The sequence below is a fragment of the Megalobrama amblycephala genome, linkage group LG14 (genome assembly GCF_018812025.1).
Source record: "Megalobrama amblycephala isolate DHTTF-2021 linkage group LG14, ASM1881202v1, whole genome shotgun sequence".
In the NCBI taxonomy this organism is placed as follows: Eukaryota; Metazoa; Chordata; class Actinopteri; order Cypriniformes; family Xenocyprididae; genus Megalobrama; species Megalobrama amblycephala.
The window spans coordinates 18894588-18919142 of NC_063057.1; the positions used below are offsets into that span (position 1 = coordinate 18894588).

At 37.6% G+C, this 24555-nt stretch overlaps 1 protein-coding gene across 5 annotated transcripts in view; it reads left to right on the plus strand.

Moving 5' to 3' along the window:
* Positions 1-178: 178 nt before the first annotated feature.
* acss3 (acyl-CoA synthetase short chain family member 3) overlaps positions 179-24555 on the plus strand; it is a 162349-nt gene continuing 137972 nt past the window's right edge. The window contains exons 1-3 of one of the 5 annotated variants that reach the window (XM_048157053.1): positions 184-321; positions 4923-5091; positions 11613-11756. In XM_048157053.1, the coding sequence (XP_048013010.1) occupies positions 5084-5091; positions 11613-11756 (152 nt within the window). In that variant the 5' untranslated portion in view covers positions 184-321; positions 4923-5083. Of the gene's footprint in view, positions 322-4922; positions 5092-5580; positions 5701-11612; positions 11757-19052; positions 19089-24555 lie in introns of those variants that run through there. The other 4 variants (XM_048157049.1, XM_048157051.1, XM_048157056.1 and 1 more) reach the window with 4 other exon arrangements.

Here is a 24555-nt window from a genome sequence, read left to right on the forward strand (position 1 = left end):
CAGATCACGACTTGACAGGTCCAAAATGTCAGTCTGTGTATTAGTGGTGATTTTCAGTAACGACTTTCTGCAGGTTACAAAGTTACGCCAGTAGGTGGTGGCGACGATTGACCACAGTCTATGCGATTGACTTGCGTATTATGAGCGAGTCATTGAATCACTCAATCAAACGATTCATTAAAATGACTCATGAATGAATCAAAACAACTGCGCTCGGTTGCTCAGAGACTCAACGGTCGATTTAGCTTTGGCTTCGTTTGGATCTGCTTTCGTTGGGGCAGCAAAAATAGACAAAACAACAGACAACAATTTGTCTAAAATGTAAGTTGCTCTATATTATCTTTTTATTTATTGAACGGTTGTAAAAACGTGATATGTTACAACATGATATACCTTATATGTTGTACATGGAATATAGCCCTTTTGAGTCTTTAAGACAAATTTATTTAATCTGTGTCTTCTTTTGCCATTTGGTAAAAACAAAATCTGTCAATTTTGAGGGGATAATTGGTTAATTTTCCAGATTGTTTGTCAAATAAATTGCATGCGAAATGAATCGCGAACAATCCCGAATCATGTGCCCTTCGCTGACGGCTTCGTACTAAAGGCCCTTCTTAAAGGGATAAGTTAGTTCACCCAAATATAAAAATTCGGTCATCATTTACTCACCCTCAGGTTGTTCCAAACCTGTATACATTTCTTTCAAAGGAAGATATACATTGACTTCCATAGTATTTTTTTTCCTACTATGGAAGTTAATGGTGCCCCAAAGCGGCCTGGTTACAAACTTTTTTTCAAAATATCTTCCTTTGTGTTCAGCAGAACAAATTTATACAAGTTTGGAACAACTTGAGGGTGAGTAACGTAAATGATTTTTTCAATTTTCATTTTAGGGTGAACTATCCCTTAAAGGGGGATAGTTCACACAAATGTCTTTAAATTTAAAGAGATTCAGTTGCTTCCTCTCACTTTTGGACTAACCCTCCGAAAAAATGTATTTCCACAACTGTCGCATATTTTCATTTGTTTGTTTGTTTATTTTTTTAAATAACTGTTACACATTTCTCTGCCAATTTGAATGTCAGACCAATCTTTGTAATTAGATATAAATTATGATACTTATCTTAAATAGACAAATACTAATAATAAATAGTAATAAGGCTATAAATGTGAATTTGACTTAATGGACCATTTCATATTTTAAGCCCTTGCTTAGTATAGAAAAATCCCACTTTGTGTTTCATTCTAAACCTAGTTTTGACTCCAGACACAAGATTTTATGAATTACTTTGACTTAAATAGGCCTGTATATAAACTCACATGTATTCTTGTTTTGTCTAACAATAGTTTAACTGAAATAAAACACAAAAGTGTGTTGATCTGCTGAGATAAAGCTCTGATTTAAAATTCACCAGGCCTAAAGTTCCGAGTGCAAATCCACTTTGATCTAAGTAAATCAATGTGCTGCCTTGGGTGCACTTTTCTTACTGATAAATAAAATATTTTAAAAGGTCCTAGAGGTTTTTCCAATGGATATAATCTGTTGTTGTCAGGATTTTGCTCAGCCCTGTGGATTTTCTGTCAGAGACTGTTACATCGACAGATTACGTTTACGTTTTACTCTTTTGAGAAGTTAAAAAACACATTAACAACTGGATCACATCAGTGATTCCTACCTATCCTAGAAACTTGCCCATAAACTTCTCCCGTGTAGTCATTAGTCAAATGTTATTTCAAGAAACAGCTCCATTGGAAATGTAAGGGGTGACATATAAGGTTTTTAAAAGTGTAAAAAGACATAATGAAGATATAATTTTGAAGTTTTATTAAGTGTTAACAATGAGATTATGTGGTTTTTATAATCAATTGACACTGCTTTTGTCATATTTTACAAGATGGACAAAATTTATCACCAAAAAAAGTCATTGAGTTTAACCGAATTACGCTTTTGGTTATACCGAATGACGATATTTTCAAACAATGCTAACTGGATGATAGCTAGCTAGCTGGCAAAAGGACAATCAAACATTTTATATTTAGTACAAGTAATTAAAATATTACAACATTTTCTATGTTTTATAGTTGTACCGAATGACCTGATGTTTTGAGACATGCGTATGAGCAAGTGAAAACATGAATTTTTCAAATAGATAAAAGAGAGTTAGTTACTTTGCTTCATGACCATATGGTCCTTTGCCAGGTGTCTGAATGATGTCACATCCTGTCACATGATATTGACCGCATGACTTGATCCAAAATGGTCCCTTCATATTGGTTGCTCCAAATGACATCAATTAAATTAATTTTTCCGGACATTCTTTTTTTTTCATAGCAAAGCAACGACTTCTACACATAATTTTAATACCATTTGCACTATGTTGATATATGATATTATAAAATCATGCCAGAATAAAAATACATACATTTATTACATTTTAAGATATTTTAATCACAAATGAAATGGCTGTTTTGGCCTTTGGACGGTTAAACCAAATGACCTTTTGACACTTCAAAATCTTTAAAATACCTGTATATGTAGCAAAATATAATTAAAACCTTTTTGATTCAATCTAGTTGTATACCTTAAATACTTTGGATACCATTTCTTTGTTTTTTATTATTATTAAGGCCTTTGGACAAAAAAAAAGACCCGTCACATCATTGACCCAAATATGTAACTGTTGTATGCCATGTTGGACTGTTATAGGTGTACTTGGATATTAGGGTTCTTTTCTGACATTGTCATATCAAAATGACATTGTCATATCAGATTATAACACTATGACAGAGCATGATTATTAAAAAAAAAACTTCAGAAACCCCAATTTTGAAAAGATAAATGTTGAAAGGCCTTTAAATTGTGTTAAATTCATAATACCTTCTAAAGAACCAGCAAATTTCTGCATTAGTCTCACTGTCAGGTTGATCTGTATCAATGTGACAAGGGCAGTTGGGCTATTTATCAGTCCATTGCATGCCTGATGACTAACTTCTTCAACCTCTGTTAAACAAACCACCTAGCTGTGTCTGTGGATAAAAGTATTTTCCCACCTTTGCACCAGTATACGAATACTTTAAAACTTTAACATTTTCCAAAGAAGACTTGACTCAAAGTACATTTTCTGAAGAAAATGTGAATAGTGGTGCTAAACATGCCATCACAATGCATGAAGAAAGTCATTGGGTCATTGAATCATTCACTCAAATGAAACGACACACCACTAACACCATGCAAAAGATTTCAGTATTTTTGATGGCAGACTGAAAAGAGACTGACGGATTGTGTCTAAAAATGTAATTACATGATAATAAGTTCTTGTTTATTGAACAGTGTTGATTGGTCACCAGGAAGTTGCGGTATACGGTTGCTAAAGTGTTGTAAGTGGTTGTTATCCATTCGCTAGGGTGTTCTGGATGGTGGTTAAGAAACAAAGATTTGAAGCTTTGCACACACGCACATATATTTATTTATACAAATATAATATGTATAACAATTGCATATCACTTGGTATTTTTTCACTGTATAATAAGATCAGCTTGTCCAGCCTCAAAAATGCAAGTCATTAATAAGAAAGTCTGTAAGTAAACATATAAAAGGGAAGAGAATCCATTAAAATGAATTGATTGACAATCAAGGAACAAATCAACTTGGTGTGATTTTGTCTATTAGGATGACACGTTTACATGTTACCCACAGTCTTAGATTACTCAAAAACCAACCAACAAAGGAACTAATTTAAGTATCTACCAAAGTCCTACATCAGGAAAACCATCAAACCAAATTACAATAACACAGATACAATATTACCTTTGATTACTGTGGTCATCAACTACTTGCTGATTTACAGTTTTGCTTCTATAAGACTTCAACTAACAGTACGACTACAGCACTGCAATGGATAGACATTTTGCCAGCTTTTGACAGCTTGAGTTGAGGGAAAGAAGCTGTGAAATAAAAAAAATGCAATAAAAGATGTTAGGAAATAAAACAAAATGCTGTAGATTAACGCTTGCTTTTTAAATTGATTGTCAAAACAGGACAATGTTTCTAGTGAATGAGGTGGTCGGTTATGTGAAAATATAACATAATTAAGGAACACCACAAAATAATCTTTCAAACCTCTAAGATAATAAACTTGAAAATAGAACTTTAACATAACAAAATACTGTTATGATTTACCTCCATTTGTAGATATCATGTATCTGAGTTTGACATTCTGTTTGTCCTCATAGTAAATAATTTCATAATATCAACTATGTCTGAACTTAAATAGAATATTTCTAAATTAGATTTTAATTTCAGTAGTGACATCACAACCATAAAACCGCATCAAAACTGTACAGCTGTCATGAATGCAGGACCTGTTAAAGGTGAAGTGTGTAATTTCTGCGCCACTTGTGCCGCAAAACAAAATTGTGAAAATAAGGACTTCTTTCAAATAGGTTTCTTTCAAATATAGTCCATTAAGTCCAGCCCCAAACTCTAAGCGCTATTGGCTGGATGCGCAATGTTTCGATATACCAATGAAATGTTTACAGTTTTTACTTATGGTTGAATTTGTATATTACGGTGTTAATTACACACTTTACCTTTAAATATGCCTGCCATACAATATCCTATGCCAAATGTCTCTAATAATCTCTGTCAATGGCACTGTGATCTCATAAGAACATTCTGTGCAAACAGTGTTTATGGTTTAGTCTGACTTATGTCACATGGTGCATAAGATACAATTTTGTAGTAACTTTGCCCTTGTTCTTCTACGCTTTTTACCCATACTTTGACAGTAGAATGTGACAAAACAAGTGTTATTGCTAAATCTACTTTCTTTACAAAATATTCCTTGCTACAGTATGGTATAAAATACCTCAGTGTTATCCAATTATGGACGACTGACATAAAAAGCGCTTTCTTTTCACAGAGACACCAGCACCAAAAGAACCCTTTGTTACTGTACAACGCTGTGGCAACAAAAACATAACGAAAACCGATGAATGCTTTATCACATTTATCACAAAACTACAAGAGGGACTTTTTAAGAGGGTCGGTCACAACTTGCGATTGGTTCCAGACAACTGAAATATGAACAAGTAAGTGTAAAACAATGTATTCAGTGCTAGTCTTCCTTTATCCCATCATGCCACATTTTTCCAAGCACCAATTTGGAACACAGATCATGGAGTTTTCAACCTTTTTGAGTTGTAGGTAGTTGACTGAAAGAGGATAGTCTTCACTGGAGAACAGTAAGGGTCCTCTTCCGAGATCTCTTGGACCTCCTTACATCACGGCTGTGAGATTAAGTCTCACCCAGTGTCCTCTACTTTTTCTTCTTTTGGAAGAGCCTGTGAAAAACCAAAAGGACAAAAGCTGAGAGACAAGTTTAAAGGGACTGTCAAAACATTTGCTGGTATTTCTGGCTATTTTCTTTATATAACACATACACAGGAATATGTAACAGCTGGACTTGAACCTTTGGTTCCACGTGACCACTTTGGCCCAACATGTCAAGGGCAAGTCCCAGTGTTGTAGTCGAGACCAGCTAAGAGTACAAGTCCAGACTGAGACAGGAATAGGGTTGAGTCTGAGTCGAGGCCAAGACCAAATTCTCCAGAGTCTATGACAAGACCATGAAGATTTGGGCTTAGACTTGGACTTCAGATGAACTTGAGACTGAGTCTCAAGTACTACAAGAGTAGCAGGTATGTTAATAGCTGAATATTAATTGGGCTCTTACTCTTTAGCTCTATTCCAAAATCTAAAATGCTAGGCTGTCTAGACAGTCTGCTTCTGACTTTTTTGGCCATTGCAGAATTTGAGCTTTATAAGATTAGTTGTTTTGGGCAAACAATGCATTCAGTTCCAGAATGCATTATGACAAACCTTGAATAAATTTTACATTTTCTGCTGATAAATTTGGATATTTATTTATTGGCAGGTTATATAAAGTGCGCCTATTGTTTGGCACATCTCATATTGTTTTTTCCATATGCTTTGTAGTTGTTTTTCAAAAATCTTTTCACATATCAGCCCTCTTTTTTAAGATAGGAAAAATCCCATTTGGGATGGTTCCCTATTGGATTTGTGCTTATTTTAGAGTAGGTTCTCAACCTTTGTAACTCCCAAGGTCCCCCATTGTTAAAGTCAATACATGCAGACCCCTGAAACCCTAAGATATTTCCTCTTGTACTGCTGAAATAACAAAAATACAAGCTTCTTTTAGACACTAGACATTAACGGAAATGAAAGCCAAAAGTATATTTTGCTTTCTGAAGAGTAAAAGACACAATTTGCCAATGCAAGCCTTTTAGTAATTTGACAATTTTGTTGTTGTTGTATGTCGCGTAGCTCGCTTTTTTATGGCAGGCTTCATTCCACTGTTCTTTCATGAAAGGGTATGACAGGCCACAACATTATTGTTCTGAATATTCATATTCTTACTTTCAAAAACTTAATTACTTGTTTTTCCAGAGTTTGTAGCTCCTCTGGCAGGGCATCTTCACCGACTTTGTCTCTAGCCACAGTACTGGCATAAGTTTGGTGTGTTGTTTCCAGTCCACTTAATTAAGTCCTCCATTCTTGTATATTGTTCCAAATCATCAATCCTTCTCTCTAATCCCTCAATTTTCTTATCCTTCTCTTTCACAAGGTTCTTCAATTGTTTAACTTCATCCATCAGATCAAGTAGCATAGCTTGGTGTTTAGCTCATCTGACATGAAGTTTAAAGATTTTCTAATCTCCTCCAACTCTTCCTCATCAGATGATTTAGCATTTAATTGTTAAATGATTTAACAACCCCAACCTCCCCCCCCCCCCCCCCCCAATCTACAATAGATCTTGAACTGATTTTATTTGTTTTTCAGATGGATTTGTGTGTGTGTGTGTGTGTGTGTGGTTTAGTGTTGGCAAAGCGCTCTCTGGTCACTGTGGCTTTGCTGTTGAGTCCGCATGCCAGTCTTGATAGGGGATGATCTGGGCTCAGCTCTCTCACCATGATCCTCTTGCCCAGACATAATGTCCCAAAAATACTCAGCAGCTCACAAGCACATATGATTTTACAGCCAAGGATTTAGCCACAAGCAAGAGATGCACAAGGAATTCCATTAGGCCTCTGGTGATAAGTGTACAGAGGCCAGTGCTTCTGTGAGAAGTGTATCCACATGGACATGTTTTTGAGTCGGCACTGCTTATAGCTTCATTTTAGGCTTGGATGGTTTCTATGGCGAGGTTACAATGCTGCCAACCATACTGCTGCTCAGAGCTAACTACGGTGTGAGGAGGCAATGAGGCGAGAGATGGGCCGAGTATCATTTATACAAGGAGATGTGCTTTGGTCTGTCTGGAAAAGACTCCGACTAATAGAATTCTCTGCTATTGTATTGCATTTGCAAAGATGAAAGACGTCTTGAGATAATGAGAGTGCTGTGATTTCAGAACAGTGATAATGGAAGTGATAAAGGATGACATACTTTCTCTTTTTAATACAGAAGGGAGGCACTGTTTTAGAAGCTAATATGTGATGTAAAGTTGACAAATGATTCTAACAATGGCATATCAATTAGCACCAAATAGAAAAAAATGGCAGTGTTTTATAAGCCTGTATATATACACCGAACGGTCCCACTTTTGCTGCCAAAACAGCCCTGACCCTTTGAGGCATGGACTCCACTAGACCCTGAAGGTGTGCTGGGGTGTCCGGCACCAAGATGTTAGCAGCAGATCCTTTAAGTCCTGTAAGTTGCGAGAGGGGCCTCCATGGATCGGACTTGTTTGTTCAGCACATCTCACAGGTGCTTGATTGGATTGAGATCTGGGGAATTTGGAGGCCAAGTCAACATCTCAAACTCGTTGTGCTCCTCAAACCACTCCTAAACCATTTTTGCTTTGTGGCAGGGCGCATTACCCTGCTGAAAGAGGCCACAGCCACCAGGGAATACTGTTTCCATGAAAGGGTGTACATGGTCTGCAACAATGCTTAGGTAGGTGGTCAAAGTAAAATCCACATGGATGGCAGGACCCAAGCCTCCAATGCCTCCGCCGGCTTGCCTTCTCCCCATAGGTCATCCTGGTGCAATGTGTTGCCCAGGTGAGCGACACACACACACCCCGCCATCCACGTAAAAGAAAATGTCATTCATCAGACCAAGCCACCTTCTTCCATTGCTCCATGGTCCAGTTCTGATGCTCACATGCCTACTGTTGGCGCATTCGGCGGTGGACAAGGGTCAGCATGGGCACCCTGACTGGTCTGCGGCTATGCAGCCCCATATGCAACAAAATGCGATTCACTGTGTATTCTGACACCTTTCTATCAGAACCAGCATTAACTTCTTGAGCAATTTGAGCTATAGTAGCTCGTCTGTTGGATAAGACCACACGGGCCAGTCTTTGCTCCCCACGTGCATCAATGTGCCTTGGCCGCCCATGACCCTGTCGCCGGTTTACCACTGTTCCTTCCTTGGACCACTTTTGATAGATACTGACCACTGCAGACCGGGAACACCCCACAAGAGCTGCAGTTTTGGAGATGCTCTGACCCAGTCGTCTAGCCATCACAATTTGGCCCTTGTCAAAATCGCTCAAAACCTTACACTTGCCCATTTTTCCTGCTTTTAACACATCAACTGTGAGGACAAAATGTATCCCACCCATTAACAGGTGCTGTGATGAAGAGATAATCAGTGTTATTCACTTCATTTGTCAGTGGTCATAATGTTGACAACTGACAAATAATGCCTGATCGGTGTATATAAATATATGGTTCCCGTTATATTTCTACTTGAGCTTGGTTCGGCACTGCACGATTACAAACCGCACTTCTTGGCCCGGAATTCTCGGCACGGTTGGAAACCCCTGCTGAACTGTGCTTATAGAATGCGTGTGGTGATGTCGCCACTCAGGATTGGTCACATGTCTGTTGCTTGGCTACCAGTTGCTCTGTTACTGTCCACGCATGCTATTTGAGCCAAGTTAACGCAAGTTAATAATTAAATTAATCTGATCATCATCCATAACGCAGTCGCTATTTACATCTCATACGTCTGACACAATTATATTACATTCTAAAGGTCTCCGTTATTAGCCACACAGTAGAAAATTAAGCAACGACAATGGTTTGGCCCAGTGGTGGAAAAGCGGCTATTGCTGGCTCAAGAATAGTTCAATCAAAAATTCTGTCATCATTCATTCCCCCTCATGTTGTTCCAAACCTGATTACTTTCTTCTACACAAAAGAAGATGTTTTGAGGAACACTGTGGTCCAAACAACACTGGACTCCATTGACCACTGAGACATTTTTCAATATATCTTCTTTTGTGTTCCACTGAAGAAAGAAAGTCATACAGATTTGGAATGATATGAGGGTGAGTAAATGATGACAGAATTTCATTTTTGGGTGAACTATGCCTTTAACTTAAAGCATTACTGAAACAAATGGTCCCATCAGTGAGATTTGCATACTTAAAAGGCCCCTTTATGTGCTGTAATAAAAAAAAGATTGATTTCACATCTAAATAGTTATTAATTTCCCCTTGAAAGTCCTTTAAATGTGATCCTTAAATGGCTGGACAACTGCTGATAAGAGAACCCTTTTTATTGAGCTCAGTCTGTAATGTCATCAGCACTCCTTTCCAGCTTGTTCAATTGATTCATTATCTCACATTATGACATAACAGCTGAGTCTCAGACACAATAGTTGTCTGTTTTCAGAATAACGTTCCACTGGTGACAGGCAGCATGCAGTACCAAATCTCCCACAGGCCTCAAGGGTTGGTGGGGCAGCTACCTCTCCTTGTGCCACCCGGTTGAGGTCCTGTTACCCTTAAAGCAATGAAAAGCCTCACCTACGACATGTGGTTCTGCTGGGCGGCCAGGTTTTGCTGCTGCTGTTGCTGCATAAGCAGCTGCTGCTGCTGGCGCCTGCGAGCGGTGCGGAGCTTCTCGAACCTCGCCTCCATCTCCTCCAGGACTTTAGGGGTGTAACGCACCACCAGTTTGACACTGTCCTTGGCTGCTTTCAGTAACTCCACAGCCTTCTCGTGGTGTTCACCCTCGACACTCTGAGGAAAATAATTCAGTGGTCAGATTTTCTGAGCAATCTGTTGTTCATTTCATCTAAATTAAAGGACCGAAATGCGTCATCTCTCTTGGCACATTCAATGGTTTGTTAATGGTGACTGGAACTTTATTGTATCCAAACTCATAGTTTTTGTCAGCTCAAAACTGCACTAGAAAATGCTCCACGGTGATGAACATTCAATTACATTTTGGCACAAAAGAGCCATTAATTTCCTATTAGCTCAGGAACCGTAAACATGTTTGGTTTAATGAGAAATTGCTTCTCAAATGCTGTCACAAAATGCCTTCCTTTACAATCTTTGACGCAAATGAAATCAAATGGATCCTCTGTCATTTTCGAGCGAGTAAGCAGTGGACATTAGTTTCTATAAACTTCAATTACTCCTTCAAGTAATAAAATTGTAACAAACTGGAATGTCGGCACAGAAGAGCAAAGAAACTGGCTTCAAAAGACTTTCTTGCAGCAGTGACTTCATAAGATTTGACAGCTTTTTTACTGAAAGATTCATTTGGATTCAGTCAAAGATTCATTCTCGTCTGGCTGCAGTCAGACACGTTTTAAACATTTACTGTGAATTATGAAAAGATAAAGTCTTTTGAAATCTGTCCTTTTCAGTTTTAGATAGAGTCCTGCTGTAAGCTTCCTGTCTTATTTGTCCAATTTTAGAATTTTAAAATGTCAAGCTTAGCCTAAGTGAAATGAAAGATTAGAGAAATTGGTCTCTAATGGGTCTGAGATAATAACAGCTACAAAAATTGATTTATTAGCATATTACTCCATGATGGGATCAGCCTTGTAGACTGTTGGAAATGTTTGTTCATTGAGATCAATGTAAAAATCTTTCTGCTGTAATAATCTCACTTCAGCCCAAACTGATCTGTATCGATTAAAAAGCCACTGGGCCCTCCAGCATGAAGGCATCTTATGTGACAGCTCAACACAGCTAGACAATGATCTCATAACATGTTTTAAATTATTTTTGTTGCACAAACACTTAAGTTGTTTCCCCTACTCCACCTGGCAATGTCATGTGTTCAAAATTCATTCAGAAATTAATTTTAAGTAGTTTACTACTTTAATTTAATGGGATGTTCCCGTTGCAATTTACTGATCTTCTAACTTGGAAAATTGGCAACTTATTAAGAAGTTAATAGGTTTCCACTTTCCATCCTGCATGTTAATAATATCAGTTGGTATAAAATCAAAGTGATGACATCATCCTCAAAAAAGTGAAATTATTTGATTTGTCTTAAACTTTCCATCCTGTTCTATACAAGAACAGAAATGTGTATATTCTTAGAAGGTGGTTAAAAAACTAACTTCAATTAATTTTGAGTTAATACCCTCATGTCTTTTGCTCATTATTTCCAGTTTGTTAGGTTCCATCGAATTATGCATCCTGTTAATTTTCTTGCCATTGTGTAAACAACCAATTTATATTTAGTAAAGTTTAAGTGCCTTCGCTTTAAAAGTCTTGTGTACATTTTATTATGGTAATATGTCCTTAAACTACATGTGCATATTCATTTTACAGAGTAACAGAGTACAAAAGGCCATGCATAACTGGAACATCCCTGGCAACTCACCACTCCATTGACGGACAGGAGTTGGTCACCTCTCTTAAGACCACCATGCCTCTCAGCCACGCCCCCAGGGATGATGCGGGAGATGTAGATCGGTGAGTTCTGCTCTTTTCCACCCATCACGTTGAAGCCAAGCCCCTCCTCTGTCTTGGGCAGCTCCACCACCCTTGGGTGAGAATGACCCTCGCTGGCTGCGAATGCCGCCACTGTTGCCTGGTGGGAACCAAAGAGTTGAAAGTGTCAGTAAATGTGAAACATGAATGAGAAATGTAGATAGATCAATATATCATCAAGCCTGATTAACAAGATAATATGAAATATCTATAAACAGCTTAGTTAAAGTGATGAATTGTGTGGTTTAATCCTGTCTGAAGTCTTAAGAAATAGGCAAATTCACTTTGTTTGATGAACAGACTTTGATGAACACATACACACACATAGAACACATCAAATATGGTAAATATCTTTGTTTGTGTTCCAAAAACGAATCAAAGTTTAATGAGTTTGAATGATGGTGAGTGATGAAATAATTTTCATTTTTGTGTGAACAAAACCTTTAATACATAATGTATCTTTTCTGTTGTGATATATCAGCCCACCTGCTCTCTGGATATCTGCTATTCCATTTGGTATTTACCAATAAAAGCAAGATATGGGGGCATTTCACTAAACATAGTGGCACATTGTTTGTGAATCTCATTCAGTCCAACACAGCAACATTGGCTCAACCAATGGCATGAGTTTGGAGTGGGACTGTGTGTTTGTCTGACCGATGATATTGTATTTTCACTTTTCGTATATGGTGACACAGAAATCACATACTTCTCTGGTGTAGACATGGTGTAACAGTTGATGTTTCTAAGAATAAGGAATATCCTTTGCATTTAAGACAGCAATTCTAGTGTGTTATATGGTTGTTATACAAGGTCTGCATTAGCATGAGACCCCTTTCTATAGAAACACTTTAAGGTGGATTGATATTCAAGGGCCAATATATAGCACATTTCATGCACAATGGTAATTCAAAGTGCTCTACATGAAAAGGAAACAAATACAAAAGAATAAAAATCTAATGCATAGGAAATAAAAGTAACAAAAAAGCAGAGAATACCCCTGTCTGAAAAGTCAGAGAGTTTCAGTCAGAATAGTTCTATGTATTTTTAATTTGTCTCTTCCCCATATTGGCTGTCTTTCTCTGTGGTTTTCTCTCACCTCCTAAATAATCTGTTGGGTGTCTCCAATAGATCAGATTTTTCACCTAAAATCGGCCAGGAAGAGCTCTAGGACTGACCCTCCAGTCACCACTAATTAATTTGGTCCTTGACCTCGGGTTCACTCATACCCACTACTCTCACCACACGGTTTCAATTTTGTTTTTGTCAAATAAATCTCTTAACCACACTGGAGATGTCTCAACCACTATGGTTTATCAATTTTTTCCAAATCATTAGTATAATTTTCTATGTAATTTTTAATTTGTCTCTTACTCTCGGACTTCCTCATGATGGTTGTCGTCTGTGGTTATTTCGGCGCCTAAATAATCTGTTGGACTTCTCCACAGAGACCACAGAGTTTCAACCATCATGGATCACTCCCCATTGTAACTTTTTTGTCTCTTACCAGAGAAATTTGAAGATTTAAAATGCATTAAAACAGTTAAAAATAAAAAAAATCAGTTTGGAGGTATCACAGTGCTCATTCAGTAAATACACAGCTAAACAGATGTGTTTTGAGTCTGGATTTGAATGTGGCTACTGTTGGAGCACATCTGATCTCTTCTGGAAGCTGGTTCCAGCTGCGGCTAGCATAACAGCTAAAAGCAGACTCTCCTTGTTTAGAGCGAACCCTTGGTATTTCTAACTGATGTGATCCTATTGATCTTAGTGATCTGTTAGATTTATATTCTATGAACATATCTGCCCTGTATTGAGGTCCTAGGCCATTGAGTGATTTATAAACAAGTAACAGTACTTTAAAATCAATTCTAAATGCAACTGGAAGCCAGGTCAAGGACCTGAGGACTGGTGTGATATATTCATATTTTCTGGTTCTACTCAGCATTCTGTACGAGCTGCAGCTGTCTTATGGTCTTTTTGGAAAGGCCACTGAGGAGTCCATTACAATAATCCACCCTGCTGGTGATGAAAGAATGAACAAGTTTCTCTAAAGGCAGGAACACACCAAGCCAAAGCTGACAAACTATTGACGAAGTATTGCTTTTATGTGGCAACTGAAACTAAGGTCTGATTCCAAAATCACACCAAGATTCCTGACTTGATTTTTTGATGTTTGACCCCTAAAGTGAAGGTATGCGTTCACCTTGAGAACTTCATCTTTGTTTCAAAATGCAATGACTTCAGTTTTGTCTTTGTTTAAAAGTCCCGTTCTTCGTGATCCCATGTTTCAAACTTTAGTTAGTGTGTAATGTTGTTGTTAGAGTATAAATAAAATCTGTAAAATTTTAAAGCTCAAAGTTCAATGCCAAGCGAGATATTTTATTTAACAGAAGTCGCCTACATCGAACGGCCAGTTTGGACTACATCCCTCTACTTCCTTCTTTAATGACGTCACTAAAACCTCCACCCACAGGAATACACAAGAGTTGCGTTTGTAGAGTGTGTTTGTCGCCATGTCGTCAAAACGCTGTTATTTTCATCCCGCAGCAGTCCAATCACCGGGTCTGATTCTGGCTCAAATTGATAGGGTAAAATTAAAGACATGTTTACAATAACACTGAGCGCGTGCATCTCCACGTTATGGTAAGAGGCGTGACCTTTCCGGGCAAGGTTCGCTAAGCTGCTGTCGAATCACAACACAGGAACCGCTGGCACAATCAGAACTCGTTACGTATTTCTGAAGGAGGGACTTCATAGAACAAGGAAGTCATCAGCCCGTTTTTATGACAGTGGAAACAGCGGTATACAGATAAATTATGTGAAAAATACTGTGTTTTTTTAAACGCGAAACATGAACACATGTTATATTGCGCACTATAAACACAATCAAAGCTTCAAAAAACCACGAAAAACAGGACCTTTAACTGAAGGAAGTTTTGGCACATTCAATTTTTAATTTCATCAATGCATTGGCACAGGGAGTCAATGGGGCTGTAGTCATTAGGGGATAGGGCTAGGTAAATCTGGATGCCATCTACATAGCTATGATATGCAATTTGTTTTTTTCTCATTATTTGGCTCTAAACCCAATATACACACCTAGCTTCCAATTACAACTACGTTCTTAAAAGCCAAATTAAACATCTCCACATTGGCTTTACAAAGACTTTGGGCCCTATTTTAACGATCTAAGAGCATGGTCTGAAGCACATGGTGCAAGTGCACTTAGGGCGCGTCCGAATCCTCTTTTGCTAGTTTAAGGATGGGAAAAATGGTCTAAAAGGGTTGTCCCTATTCAGGCTTGGGAGGGTTACTTTAAAAATGTATTTCATTACAGTGACAAAATGACTTCATAAAAAAAGTATTCAGTAACGTAACGTACTTCAAGGTCATATATATAAAAGGAAGAAGAAATGGGTCAAAGGGGTCTGAAATAGTTGTTGTTATTTAGAGCTTAAAAAAGTTTTTAGGCTTATAAAAGTGACATCAGATCATAACCAAACTGAACAAGCTCAGATTAAACATTTCTGTTCATGTTTGTTCTGCTTTAATTTTAATGTTTAGCATTTTGGTTACTTTAAAACCTACTAAAACTAAGCAATCATGTCTCATTTCCACAACTTGGGAATACGCAGCCCTGAATATGTGTATATATGTAAAGGGCTAGATCTAGTGGCTACATGGTGGTATTACAGAACTTTTTTTCGTAGCTGGAAGGCAGAGTTTGCACTGTACAACCATGCTTGCATTTTCTTCTTTGAAAACAAAATAGCAGCGAAATTTCCATGAATTGAAAGCGTTTTCCTCGCAGGCAGCAATGTTTCAAGATTGTAGACGGGTGTTATTTGCGCATGCAGCAGTGGGTGGCTCACGTGAGTCATCACTGGCAACAGAACAAGGAACTACTGTATAATCAAGCAGCGCTTACTATGGTGTTATTATGGCAAAATAATGATTTATTTAGTTTTAAATGAAACCATTGTAATCCTGATAATATTCCCCCTTTTTTCAAAATGTAACTGTAATCTGATAACAAAATTTTTTGACGTAATTTTCACAAATTACAGTTACTGGATTTTTGTATCCTGATTTATGTAATGCCGTTACATGTATTCCGTTACTCCCCAACCCTGTCCGTATTCTCCTAATGAGTCATGGGTGTGTTTTGGACATGCAATAAACCAGTCAGAGTCTCATCTCCTTTTCCCTTTAAAAGCCAGTTGCGCTCACGCCATGGCGGATTCACTATTTACATGGCGGAATTTGCAAGCGGAAAAACTGAACACTTCTCTAGCGAGAAGACCTTTTACAGAAAAAGTCAGATTCCACCAAAGCATATTTATATTTATGCACACAATAATAATCTTTTACATTGTAATCCTTTTATTTTTAATATTTGGCATGTTTGTGTCCTGCTGAGCATTTCTGTGTGTGTGTAATAAGCAGAGTGTATGTGCGTTGTGCACCCACCTATAGGTGCATATTACTAATGCACTCTTTAAATAACAAAACAAATATCGCGCCATTGACTTTAAACCAGGTTTTAGTTGGTCAATGGCTCAGTCTATTTCAGTTGCCTCAAAATAGTAACGTGCCAACAATGCGCCTGAACACAGGAAGCTGATATGTTGGCAAAGGGAAGATGTCCGGATGTCTACACACCTCTGGTCATGTAGTGCATCTCTGAAAGTTTTTTCACAGCCCAAATATCTCAATATGTTCTATTTGTGCTGTAAATTTTGCAGTAAGAGAAACCACATCTGATAACCTGCACAGCTGCCTGCATTATCATCTGAATTCCTGAGACTTCAGAGCTTGTTAGCCAGGCGCAAACACCAGGAGATGGAGAATGTGAAAGAAGACAAAAGAACTTCACGCTGAGCCACACTGTAGCTACAGGTGCAGCACTATGGGGCCGTGCTCATTATTAAGGCATTCATAGACAGGAAACAGTGAGAAAAAACACCAAGGATTTTCAGAGACTTTTCAAGGCGCCAGATTCCCAAATGGCAAACCAAGCAGTTTTCTGATCTCTGAAACTGAAAGAACAGCACCTTCCCTGTCTGAGTGTTTCGTCTCACACTGAAAAAAAAAAAATGCTGTGTGAAAGTGCTCTGCATGCAAGACACCCTTTTCCCATGCAGTTCCTCGGCTTCACAGCTACATTCTCTCTGAGGGAAAAAAACACAAGTAGATATATAACAAACATTTTGAAAGCCTAGACTCTTGTAAATCATCAGGTTGCTATTTTAAAAGATGGCATGCTTCTTGCTAATTAAATGTAAGTTCACCCAAAAATAAAAATCGCCAATATTTACACACTGGTTTTATTTATTTATTTATTTTGATTATTTTACAAAAATGAAATTTCTGTCATTAATTCCTCACCCTCATGTCATTCCAAACAAGTAAGACCTTCGTTCATCTTCGGAACACAAATTAAGATATTTTTGATGAAATCCAAGGGTTTCTGAACCACACATAGGCAGCAATGTCACTGTACCTTTTGAGGTCCAGAAAGGTAGTAAAGACATTGTTAAAAATATGTGACTACAGTGGTTCAAACTTATGTTATGAAGCGACGATATCTTAATTTGTGTTCCGAAGATGAACGAAGGTCTTACGGGTTTGGGAAGACATGAGGGCGAGTACCTAATGACAGAACTATCATGGACAGTTATAAGTAATTCATTAAAACTAGGGCTGTCAAAATAAGGCGTTAATTTCGATTAATTAATCTGAGAAAAAATAACGCGTTAAAAAAAATAACGCAGATTAATCCATACCGTATTGACCTTTAAACCTGGAGCCGTTCTAGCCACCATTCGACTGTTCACACCATACGCGACTTGCGCGAATAAAACGCGCTATTCATGTGTAGTTGGACGCATGGACATTTTGAGTTTACTCGCTTCATTCGCTCGTGAAATTCACTTCACAACAGACGCGAATTCGCATCATGAGAGGGGCTCTCCTGCTCCTTTATGTGTTTCGCACGAATCACGCGTTACGCGCGTCAAACGCCCGAAACGCTCAATTCGCGCTGCAGGATGTCTATTCGCGTCTTTGCATTGACTTAACATGTAAATCACTGGACGTCAGTTAACAATCACATTTACCTTGGTGTTACGGCACACATCATCAAATCTTCCTGAAGCACTTTTGAATTTATTTCCTTAGCATATTAGGTCATATTGTTGATTGTTATGGCCATTATTTGAAAAGTGAAAATAATAATAAAAGAGTTTTTGAACTTTAATGTCACTAATGCTGATTATTCATTGATTCATTTGAATTGAAATATTTAATACTTTCATAGCAAAAATTATGTATGCGATTAATTTAGATTAATTAATCACAGAGCATGTAATTAATTACATTAAAATTTTTAATCGATTGACAGCCCTAATTAAAACACATCATAGGTGCGAGAAGTGTAGGTGCTGTAAAGCGTTTTTATTTGATCTTAGTTGTTCTTTAAAAAAACCAACAACATTTTTGTAGCCCATTTTTATAGCCCAAGTGTTTATTACAAGCAAATTATTAAATTATAAAAAATAAATAAATGTAACTGAACAAAAAAAAAAAATTTGCGTTGCATTTACTGTCCTGTGAAACAGGAAATTACTTATAACTTTAATTTATTATTAAAATTTAAATAAATTTCTCATGAGAAGTGGCTGTTTATAATAAACCCACATAAGTGAGCAGAAACATCTAGACAAATATCTTACCTGACACTGATATTAAAGGGTTAGTTCACCCAAAAATGAAATTTCTGTCATCAGTTACACTCATGTTGTTCCAAACCCGTAAGACCTTTATTCATCTTCGGAACACAAATTAAGATATTTTTGATGAGTTTTTTAAAACCCCCCATAGAAAGCAATGTAATTACCACAATCAAGGTTCAGAAAAGTATTAAAAAAATCGTTAAAATAGTCAACATGACTACAGTGGTTCATGTTACGAAGCGCTGAGAGTACTTTTTGTGCGTACTTTTTGTACACTTTTTCGTACTTTTTCACTTTTTTGCCGTTGTATAGACCGTGCAGGCTTCCGGGTTTTACGTCAGAACGTCGAATCAGTATTGGCTGGCTCCTGGATCAGCATCACACGCATGTGTCCTGCTGCTCACCTGTTCAGCTTAGAGTCGGCGCTCTGACGTAGAACGATTCGACAGCACGTGTTTTTTTTTTCACCTCTATTAATTTTCATTGTCTGGAATAGAGCAGCATGAACATTTTTCAGAATTTCTCTTTTTGTGTTCCACAGAAAAATAACAGCATATGGGTCTGGAATGACATAAAGGTGAGTAAAAAAAAGACTGAATTGTAATGGGTGACCTAACCATTTTATGCCAACTGAAAGAATTATAGGACATCAGATAACCCAGTAGTATTGACAATATTCTGAGCAATGGCCCATTCAAGCCCACTGTAAGCCTTACAAATGACATCTTAAATAATTACACAGGCTTGACAAAAAATCTCCATTGGTAATGAATATTGGCTCTTAACATTTACATCAGCAATGTACTCAGAATGCACTTGGCGTATAGATGAAAAAAAAAAAAAAAATCCTGGAGTAGCCGACTGGAGCTCATTGACAATTGCTGCAGGGGATCCCAAAGGATAACTGGGGCTTTTACAGCTGTTCTTCATCCTATTTATGTGCCATCGATTGAAAACTGTCCCAACGGCATGCAGAAGCAAGCTGCTCACACATGCTAATTGCCCTTTTGCTAGTGATTTGAGTCCAATATGCGTTTCGAAACCTGTAGTAACTTTTCAAAGTGACCAAGTGAGGTGCTTTGAGGCACTCTAAGACTTTTGTAATTTACATCCTGCATTAGAACTTTAATTGATATGCTAATTCTGCTCATCTTGCAAGACCTGCTCACTGAGCATACTAATTACAGTAAGTGCTGCTGTTTTCTGTATGCCATTGCTACAGTATAGCTCCATATTATTACAACACCACTCAAATGAGCCATACTATCAGTTAAAGTTATTGCTTTCATTGTTTTCATTATGTTGAAATCAAAATCTGACAATAACTGCAACAGAGTCTAAAATAGCAGTTGCTATTGAAATTGTAATACAACTCTAAATCAATGACAAGGACATTAATTCATAAAAATTCTGAAAGCGTTGGCTGTGCATGAATTGCCAACCAATCGACAGATTAAGCAGAGGAAAATCATTTTAGATCATAAAACCATAATACCTAAATATACGTCACCTTTGAAACGTGTCCTTCAGCGATGACAGGATGTGGGTCTAATTAAATATTAAGGTCATAAATTTGTTTTTCATTTTAAATTTCCCCTAAAGGCCTACTTATAATGTTAGTCAAGGTTGTTTTGCACTTATTGCCCCCTTGGTTACTGTTACTCACTCCCACAAGCTTTAAAGAATGTTCTAGAGAAATTAATGGGTGATTTTCAAATATTGAGTAGATATCCTTAAGTGGGCTGGAACAAAGTATGACATTGTAAAGCATCTGCCATTTTCTTAATGAAATTGAGAAGTAGTGTTAAAAATATTCTTTAGTCACTTGCCCTACAAATGTTATTCAGAGCCTCTTGTGCAGCCAGCAACAACACAGCATTTTGCAAACTTCTCCCCACATCTTATTATGCTGCCCTCAAATGCACCTTGGAAAACTCGTACCTCCTTGTCGGGCATTTGTTATTACGACACGTCATGCTTTTAAGACATAAACATAATGTGGAAGTAACCTAAACAAAACAAAATAATTATATTGTGAACAATATACCCAAATACATACATTTCAATTCAAAATAATGAAAATTATTCAGTTCTATTATGTATTTATATATGATATCAAAACTAAATTTTTGTTCAATTCAAGTGATTAACTTCACACTTGTTGTCTATAAGTTGTTCTGTACACTACACCTCAAAATGATTGAAATACAGCATTTAAAATTAAAATAACTTGCAAAATCATTAATTATAATGCACTACAGGCCTGCTTTCCTCTCACTGATCTCTTTTCAAATCAACACACCCTTCCAACATCACAACTCGGCAACTCATCTAGAATTCCGAGCTTTCCAATTTTAAATGCAAACGTGTTCTGTCATTTATGTGCTTGGAACTCGTAATTACGATATTTACAACCCCACTTTAAGGACACATTACTCTTAGTTATATACCTGGAATATAACTGGAATAAAGGCATCTTCTTCTTGCATTATGAATGGTATCTATCCTTCTTCCTTCTTGTTACTTAGCGTGACTAGGTGGACAAATATAGGCTTCTTTAAAGTTAGTTCACCCAAAATATAGGCTTCTTTAAAGTTAGTTCACCCAAAATATAGGCTTCTTTAAAGTTAGTTCACCCAAAATATAGGCTTCTTTAAAGTTAGTTCACCCAAAAATGAAAATAATGTAATTTATTCCTCACCCTCATGCCGTTCCACATCCGTAAGACCTTCGTTCATCTTCGAAAAACAAATTAAGATATTTTTTGATGAAATCTGATGGCTTAGTGTGGCCTGCTTAGACAGTAATGACATTTCCTCTCTCAAGATCCATTAATGTACTAAAAACTTATTTAAATCAGTTCATGTGAGTACAGTGGTTCAATATGAAGCTTCGGAGCGTTATGAATCTTTTGTGTTGAATTATGAGTCGGATCGCGTCTCAAACCGCCAAACTGCTGAAATCACGTGACTTTGGCGCTCCGAACCGCTGATTCATAATGCTGATTCATAACTCTCTGAAGCTTCATGAAGCAGTGTTTTGAAATCGGCCATCACTATATAAGTCGTTATTTTATTTTTTTGGTGCATTATTTTCATTTTTGGGTGAACTAACCCTTTAATGTGTAAATGCGGGCGGACATGTTCAGCAATGGTCTTTTTGGACTAGGGAGGTGGTTTTCATTTCTTCAACTGTCAGTTTCATAGTACATCAAAGTCTTTCATTTGAATCAAGTAAAAGTAAAGATCAAGTAAAATTCAATTTCTCATAATATTACACATTTAAAATGCATTCATTTTTGTGTGCATCTCAGACAGTTTAAAGGAGTTCACTTCTGAATGAAAATGTCTTGAAAATTTCCTTACCCCCATGTCATCCAAGATGTTCACGTCTTTCTTCAGTTGAAAAGAAATTAAGGTTTTTGAGGAAATCATTCCAGGATTCTTCTCCATATAGTGGACTTCCGTGGGGTTCACCAGGTTGAAGGTCCAAATTGTAGTTTCAGTGCAAGGAATAAGGGTCTTCTTATCTAGTGAAACGATTGGCCATTTTCTAAAAAAAATAAAAATAAAAATTGATATACTTCTTAACCACAAATACTCATCTTGCACTAACTCTGCAATGCGCCACGCATTACTTAATCATGTTGGAAAGGTAACGCTTTGTCCAGTGTCTACAAAGCAAAGAGCAGTGCAAGACGAGCATTTGTGGTTAAAAAGTAAACTAATTTTTTTTTTTTTTAGAAAATGACAGATCGTTACACTAGATAAGACCCTTATTCCTCATCTGGGATTGTATAGAGCCCTTTGAAGCTGCACTGAAACTGTAATTTGGACCTTCAACTCGTTGAACCCCACAGAAGTCCAGATGGAGAAGAATCCTCAAAAACCTTAATTTCTTTTTGACCAAAGAAAGAAAGACACGAACATCTTGGATGACATGGGGGTGAGTAAATTATCAGGAAATTTTCATTCAGAAGTGAACTAATCCTTTAACATTTCAGATATTGAAATACAAAGAACATCCTCAATAACTAGGAAAGTCTTTTGTTTTTACTTGGATTTGCATAATTAATAGACTATTACTCTTAACACAAGCCTAATTGGGATCAAGACACAATTACAACAACACCCACAAGAGCAGCCTATTGAACAATTCAAAAAAGGTATTGCAGGGTACTGCTCAGCATCCTTTGTAGCATCCAAGCGTGCTTTGTATTTTCTGTCTCGCTTGCCATTCATCGCTTGGCACATTGTGTCTAACAGTGTAACTGTGCATGAGTCTGCTGGTCTGTGCATCCATGCAGAGAGAGATGGTGGGCGGAACTTTCTGGACAGCAGTTTGGCCTTTAACTGGCAGGGTTCTCGCATTTGGCCGATTGGTGTATATCCCTGTAGGCGATGTAGGGATGCGCATAAATACATATTTTCATAATCATCCAGTTGGTGATTTGCCTGAATGGCTAGTCGACTAATCAGTCTTAAAGAACCCTCTATAATTAGGCTAGTTTCAGGTTCGGCCAATCAGGGTCTGGATTCTCAAAATACAATGTAATAAAACAGGAATGGAACAGAACAAGGAGTCTTAAGAGACATATTTAAAGGTGTGTTTCTTGTCAAAAGTCAATCTAAGACATCTGGCATGCCACAGTGACTGATACATAGGGCAAAAGTACCATGGGGATTGTGACCCATCCCTAAAGAAACCAGTATTCTGGTGTGGCTGTAATTCTCCCATTAAAGATTCAGCAAGGCACCCCCCCCCACCCCACCCTTTTTATGTCTCCTCTCTTTCTCACAAGAGCGCACTCTTCACACAGTATGAATTTGAATGAATGCCGTTCCTGAAGAGCAACTGGCAAGCGTCTGCATGCAGGTCTGGCTAATTGCTGATTGTTTATCAAATCAAGACAGTTTGCGGAGAAACATTTGAAAATGTTCTTAGCTAATGTATTTCTTCTTATTGCTCATTAAATGTCAGAAAAGGGCTGTTATTAGTTTAGCAGATATAATTATGCTGTGAGTGTAGTACAGAAACACAGGGTAGGTGATGTGGAAATAAATAAACTCAGACATACCTTAGCTGTGGCACGTGCTTGATACTCTGGACATCCATTCACTGTTATCGTTTCATGCATGTATTGATAGACCTATTAAAATAAAGGGGGGAAAAAGACTTTTTAGTTTCGGTTCTTCAATAGTTTTAGTAAAATGACATAAAACATGGTTAAACAGCAGTAAGGCATTCTCCAACAATAGGCTTTACAAATTCAAGTAAGCCAGGTTTAGATGCAGAAAATGTAATGGATTGCAGATAAACTGGTAATTTAATGTTATAAATGTGATCTAAGGGTGCTTTCACACCTGAGCGTTTGTTTCAGAACCTGGTGCGTTTTCCCTCTTGGTTTGATTCGTTTAGGCATATGTGAACACAGCAATCATGCTGGGATCCGCACCAAAACAATCGGTGGTCGCGGACTGATTGCAAACAAATGCTGGGGCGGTTCGTGAGTGATTTTGTGAGTGAGCACATTAGTTATCACAGTTGAAAACCAAAAGAGTACCTCTTCATCTTAAAATGATGTGTAACTACACTTCTCTGTGCGAGAATGCTGTCCTGACGAAGCCGCTCTGCTGCATTACAACATTCGTATAGTCAAAGTCCCTTTAAGACAAGTCATTTCACTCGGCGGCCATCTTTGAAACGCTTCTCAGGCATCCTGAGCATCATGCAGCTCCTATCTCTTTGAATGGGGAAACATCAAATTCTCTAAAGCTGTTTGCCATTAAATTTCATATTTGAAATCACCAATGAAATCTGACAACAACTGTCTCATAATTTTTTTTCCAAACGCTCGAATCATGACAAAAAAAAACTTTTAGGCTGGATCAAGCTAATGCGCATGTGCAGACCTAAATGCGCGTCTCTTGTGCCTCATTTCGGAGTCGCGAGTCTGACTGTTTCTATAGAAACCAGTGCTTCTAACGGCCGCTGCAGTGACGCGATGACTTTACCAGTCGGCGATTGGCTCTTATTTTGAAGGC